Below are 6,129 nucleotides of genomic sequence, written 5' to 3' on the forward strand. Positions count from 1 at the left end.
ATGATAGGATAAGAATCTTAAAATGGCAAAGCCCAGAGTTGATGATAAGTTTTGGAAAGCGGCTCTCACTCAGAGATGGGCCCCGTCCCCCCAGTGTGCTCCATGTGGGGCTTCCCTTGTTCCAGATTTGGAAGCTGTAGCACAATTGCTGACAGGAGTGAGACCCCATCAGCAGAGAACGTCTCTGCTCAGAAATCTTCACTAGTTGCTGATTTGCTGTCCGGCTAAGTTCAAGGTGTTACTATTAGTATATGAAGGTCTTAACAACTTGGGACCAGTTTACCTGCAAGATCACCTTACCTCATATGTGCCCACTTGACTGATCCAAACAGTTACAGGTGCCACAAAACACTCATTCCACGTTTGTAAGAACTTGATCTTTTAGTGTGGCAGAACCCACTCTGTGGAACTCCCTACCTATTGATATCAGGAAAGCACCTTCACTGTACTTCTTTTTTAATGCTTGCTAAAAACATTCTTGTTTAGGCAAGCCTATTATTATTATTATTATTATTATTATTATTATTTACCAACCCTTCACCCTAAGCTCCCAGAGCGGGTTACAACAAAGAAAAACCAGCATTAATGTTAAAACACTAGTACAGTCGTACCTTGGAAGTTGAATGGAATCTGTTCTGGAAGTCCGTTCGACTTAAAACGTTCGAAAACCAAATCGCGGCTTCTGATTAGCTGTAGGAATCTCCTGTAGCGGAAGCCCTGTCAAATGTTTGGGTTCCAAGAGAACGTTTGCAAACAGGAACACTCACTTCCGGGTTTGTGGCATTGGGGAGCCAAAACGTCCGAGTTCCAGGGTGTTCGGGATCCAAGGTACAGCATATTAAAGGTAAAGGGACCCCTGACCATTAGGTCCAGTTGTGGCCGACTCTGGGGTTGCGACGCTCATCTCTCTTTATTGGCTGAGGGAGCCGGTGTACAGCTTCCGGGTCACGTGGCCAGCATGACTAAGCCGCTTCTGGCGAACCAGAGCAGCGCACGAAAACGCCGTTTACCTTCCCGCCGGAGCGGTACCTATTTATCTACTTGCACGTTGACGTGCTTTCGAACTGCTGGGTTGGCAGGAGAAGGGACTGAGCAACGGGAGCTCACCCCATCGCGGGGATTCGAACCACCAACCTTCTGATCAGCAAGTTCTAGGCTCTGTGGTTTAACCCACAGCACCACCCATGTCCCGTACAGCATATTAAAAGCAGTTTAAAACAACTATATATCCAGACATGTAGAATGTTCAACGAGAGTCTTAATCTGTGTTTAGCTTATTATTGATTTTAATTATTTTTCTGAACGTTTTAAATAACTTTTTATTGATAGTCTTATTGCTTTTTTCCTGTTTGTAAACTGCTTTGAGGCTTTCTTTTTCTTACAATTAAGTCCCCCCTTTGCCGTTCCAGCTCCATCCGGCAACGCCACTCTCCCTGGCTCAGAGGACAACCTCTGCAAGATCTGCATGGACTCCGTCATCGACTGCGTCCTCCTGGAGTGCGGCCACATGGTCACCTGCACCAAGTGTGGGAAGCGCATGAACGAGTGCCCCATCTGCCGGCAGTACGTGATCAGAGCTGTCCATGTCTTCAGGTCTTAAGGGCTTTGTCCGAAGCAGGGCGGAATATCGTCTTAGAAGACTCACCCCACTGTGACGGAGAGCTGATGGGTCCCAGCTATCCAGCCCCTCCTCCCCTCCATTCCTAAGGCGCCCCCTTACAGGTGATGGGTGAGGCAAGGGATGGAGGAACTGCAAAAAGACTAAAGAGCTGTGATAGGCTGGGCTCCCCCCTCCCCACACACGTACGATACTGTACATTATACCGCAGTGCCTGGAGAGCTGGAAATCCTCAACAGATCTCAAAAGTGATGCGCCGTTCCTCCCTCTCTCTGTTTGCTTGCGACAGGGCATCAACGAAAGGCGTAGCTTTCCCCCAGACGTTGAGGCCCTTCCCCTCTGGAGTGAATAAAACAAGGTGGTCTAAAGAGGAAGAGATAACTCGCAGCTCTCAGTTCTCTCCTCTTTTCTCTAAAGAGGCCATTTACAGGGACATCAGCGTTTTCATTTCTGGGACTTGTTCCTCTTTTCAAAGCGTTTTTACATTTTTTTGGTGAAACAAAACACAAGGACCTCTTTGGTTTGTTCGCTAGCCTTGCAGGTCAGGCTAAATGCTGCCTTGGATGCATAATCCAAGCAAATGCGTGGCTTCCTGGTGGCCATGGTGAGGAACGTCCCTCCCGTTCATGCAAGGTGGGACTGGAAGCGGATTTGCAACTGTGAAGGAGACATTTTAGTCCAGTTTCTTGGCACATGTGTCTTTGGGGCTACTTCCTTACTTTTCATAATTTTATGTTTACCGCCTCCTTCCTGTGAGCAAGCGCAGTGGTCTTTGCAGAGCCCTGGGTTTACTTGTAGAATTAGTTATGTCTTCTGTTCTGTGTAGGAAAGGAGGGCCATAAGCCTTAGGAATGGACCTTGGCCAGAGCAGTTTCATTTTGGGGAGCGGTAAAACCAGTCACCTCGTTCTGATGTGTCTCTGAACTCCCTCAAGGCCCTTGTGCGCTGATAAATCATGATATTAGTGTGAGTAGACAGTTTTGAGATTATTTTGTTGGGTCTCTGGCGACTCTCCGCTATGAAACTGGAATGGACAAATTTCTCATCAGCTTACTTCAGGAGGCTGAAGACTGCGTGCTAGTTGGCTTTTTGTTTTTTTAAATGCTTGTTTTGCCTTATGGATGCCAAACCATGGCATCTCAGTTGCCTGTTTTGAGAAGGCAAGCCCATTAGCCATCTGCTGGAGTGCTGGCTCAGTTTGGAAGAGAGGACTTTGCCAATGGCAGGGGAGACTCCTGCAGGTAAGGGCCCCTGCCCTTTTACCCTGAAATCAGCTCTCGAGTGCCGCTTCATACATCGCCCAGACGGCAGCCTCTGGTTTGTCAATTCCCCTGAACATGGACATTTTTTTTTTTTAACAAGCAGTTGCCTGGAGGAGACAGAACAATATCCCCATCTTAAGGAGAGCCCATCTTCTTTCTGTTAACGGTGGAGCCTCTCATCAGTAACTCTCAGACATGGGTTTGGAAATATCCAGGGAGCAGCAGCTCTGTTTACACACATTCTCTGCCTTTCTCTCCCCTGTGGTTCGAAAGCCTTAAACAACAATGGTACTTTTTCTTCTGCTTGTTCTTTCCCTCAGCAGTGTCTTAACTCTCAAGTGGACCCAGTGGCCTTTCTGGACCAAACTCCAGGTATTTTAAGTGCCTCGCAGAGATGAAGGGTTGCGGGGTGGGGGTTGAATAATATAAACTTGCCTTAAACTTCTTGAGTCTTGCGCCGTTACAGAAAGGGGCTTGCGGGAAAAGTGTTGGGCATAAAATGTGTATGCAGAGTGGTTGAGTGGGGCTGTAGACAGCGTATTGCTGCTGGTCTTTGCTTGCCTGCGGGTAGACATGTCCATTGTGGAAAAAGGCAGGCTACATCCTTCCTTGTGGCAGCAAGGCTCACTCTCTCCCCCCTCCCTGAATGCTTTAATCTTCATGGCAGCATAGCTTTCTGAGGCACCAGACAGTCTTTCCAGAAAAAAAACATGTGCATGCACCATGTTTGATATGCACTATGATGCCCCATTCTTTCCAAAGATCTGGCTTCTGAAGTGGACCGTTTGTACCTGAATTGTGGGCCTGCAAAGTGATGGGACCCTCACCCCTTGCTCCTGGGTAGCACCTGCTGCTGGACAGATGTGCTGTCTGCATATGTCTCTATAAATTTTGCTGCCAGCTTAGCCAGTATGGACAGTGAAGGGGGGGGGGGGAAAGTTCTGCCTGGGAGCGATTAAACCAAAGAACAATTTTAATTGGCTGCTGCTTTATTTACTCAAGGACTGGAAGATTTTTATAACTCACACACCTGTGCCTAGGGGGAGAAGAGCTAATCTTGCTTGTTTACTTGCCTCAGCAATGGAGCTGTACCAAAACAGCACACCAACAGACTACAGATGTGCAGAAAAGCCTGAGCATTCCGTTATTTCCAATTTTCACAGCTAGTGGTGGCAACCCTATGTGAGCCATTCTCCCTTTTGATCTTCCAAATTTCTTTTCCCTTTGTAGGAAAAGCCTTTGCCAATTTTTCTGATCCTAACTTCACTCTCCAAGCTCTGGATGGGCTGACAAGCTATGGCGATGGAGTTTATATGGGGATAATGTTGCAGGAAAGCCAGTATCCGAGAATGATACTACTTTGTATGCACAATTCTTCCTGCTCCCACCCTCAAACTTTGGTGAAGTTCTTATGTGGTTGCAGTTTTGAGGAACGATTTAAAAAAGATCAAGGGGATGAATTTTGATCATAAGAGAGAGCTATCAGTAAGGAATAAATTTGGGGTAGATGGGGAGGCAGGAAAGAGGCAGCTCATTAAATGAGGAAAATACATTGGTCTACACACATGGGTAAATTAAGTGCATTATTAGATTTAACAGGGAACTATTTGTGTCTAGCAGCTAACTCTGGAAAGCAGAGCTAGATACAGGAAGAGTGTGTGGTTGGAGATGGGAATTTCCCCACCCATTCAACTTGCTTATGTTTGTCTGGGTAACAAGTGCACAAGTTGGTCTTAACTGATCGCCCCTCCTTCCTTTGCTGCAAAGCTGGCTATGCTTCCTGGGCTGTGATCTGGTGAAAGTGATGCTGGTTTGTGACTTGGCAGGAAGCTGCTGCCCTAAAGCTGTGGAAAATAAAATTCGTCTGAAAAGTTTTTGGTTTTTTTAAATACAGCAAATGTATGCTTTGTTTGACCAGCGTGAAAGTTAAGTCTATTAATTGAGGCCTGTTGAACCACACACAGTTTCTTACAGATGGTGGAACTGAATCCTGCCTTATAATTTTATAATAAAATGGAAATGCCTTATAAAAAAGTGACTTCTGTCATCTTTTCAACAGCAGATACACTCCTTTGCCTCCCTGCTCCAAGTAGGTTTTCGGTAGCAATGTGCTCTGATGCTCTTAGAAAACGTGCATCATTTGAGGCTGGTATTCAACCAGTGGAAATCCATTCTGTTACCCAAGTAAAGTGTGCATTGTCAGGCTTGCTCTCTAGAACTGGTGGCACCTGGAGTCAGTGCTATTATTCTAGAAAAAGAGGTACTAGAACTCACCATGAATACCTCCCTTACTCTCTTAGAATGGCAATGGCACCCAGCAGAGAGGTGCCAGAACTGAGTTCCTGTGAGTTGCCCCTGAAAAAAATCCCAGCCTGGAGTCATTCCTCCCTGACTGCATTCCCTTGTCACCAGCAATGCCTTGTCACCTCTCTTAATATTTGTATACTGCTCTGTCATTAGAAACATATAAAGGAGTTTACAGCAACAAAGTTAAAAACAGACATCAATTAACCACTGAGGAAGGCTGTATTCATAATTGCCTTCATAGGCTTGGTGGAACAGAAAAGCTCTCGGCAGACGTTTAATAGTTGGCACAGAATGGGCCTGCTGAATCTAGTGGCAGTGTGTTCCACAGGACTGGACTGATGACACTAAAGGCTCGGTTCCTTGCTGTTGTCAAATGAGCCTCACCTACTTGGGGAAGGACCAATAACACTCCTGCAAATGATCTCTGTGACTGAACTGGGATATAAGGGTTCAGGTAGTTCTTGAGATACTTGGGACCTAAGTTGTTCAGGCCTTTGTAAATTAATACAGGGACCTTGAACCTGGCTCAGTAACAGATGGGCGGCCAGTGCAGCTGTTTTATCTTGGGTGTCATGTGTTAAAGTTCCCATCAGCAGTCTGGTCACTTCACAACACATGAACTACAGTGGTCCGGCTAATGGTCAAGTGTGAAGCCATGGAAATTGGAATGACAGCCTCTTCCCAAGCCAGGCAACATGTTCCCACTGGGACATGGGGAGGAGGTAGGAGAAGATTCTCTTTTAAGAAAGGGGAGTAAAAAGCAGAAACCTTCAGACTTGGCTGAGGAGTTTGCGTGGCAGTGACAGCTCTGCTGCACTTGTGGGTCTTGACCCTATAGTAGGAGACTTACTCCCTTAGACTTAAATACCACCCTTTTCATTTTGCGGGGGACGGGACGGGATGACAACTATACCCCTTTATTCTTAGAAATAAGAACAGACC

General features: G+C 46.4%; 1 protein-coding gene across 3 annotated transcripts in view; it reads left to right on the top strand.

The window, feature by feature from the left end:
- Positions 1 to 4,914, top strand: part of RFFL (ring finger and FYVE like domain containing E3 ubiquitin protein ligase) — a 36,609-nt gene extending 31,695 nt beyond the window's left edge. For all 3 annotated transcript variants that reach the window (XM_083588129.1, XM_083588130.1, XM_083588131.1), the window contains one exon: positions 1,410 to 4,914. In XM_083588129.1, coding sequence (XP_083444255.1) covers positions 1,410 to 1,600 — 191 coding nt within the window. In that variant the 3' untranslated portion in view covers positions 1,601 to 4,914. The remainder of the gene's footprint in view (positions 1 to 1,409) is intronic.
- The last annotated feature ends 1,215 nt before the right edge of the window (positions 4,915 to 6,129 follow it).

The sequence above is a fragment of the Podarcis filfolensis genome (genome assembly GCF_964270895.1).
Source record: "Podarcis filfolensis genome assembly, chromosome: 15".
NCBI lineage: Eukaryota > Metazoa > Chordata > Lepidosauria > Squamata > Lacertidae > Podarcis > Podarcis filfolensis.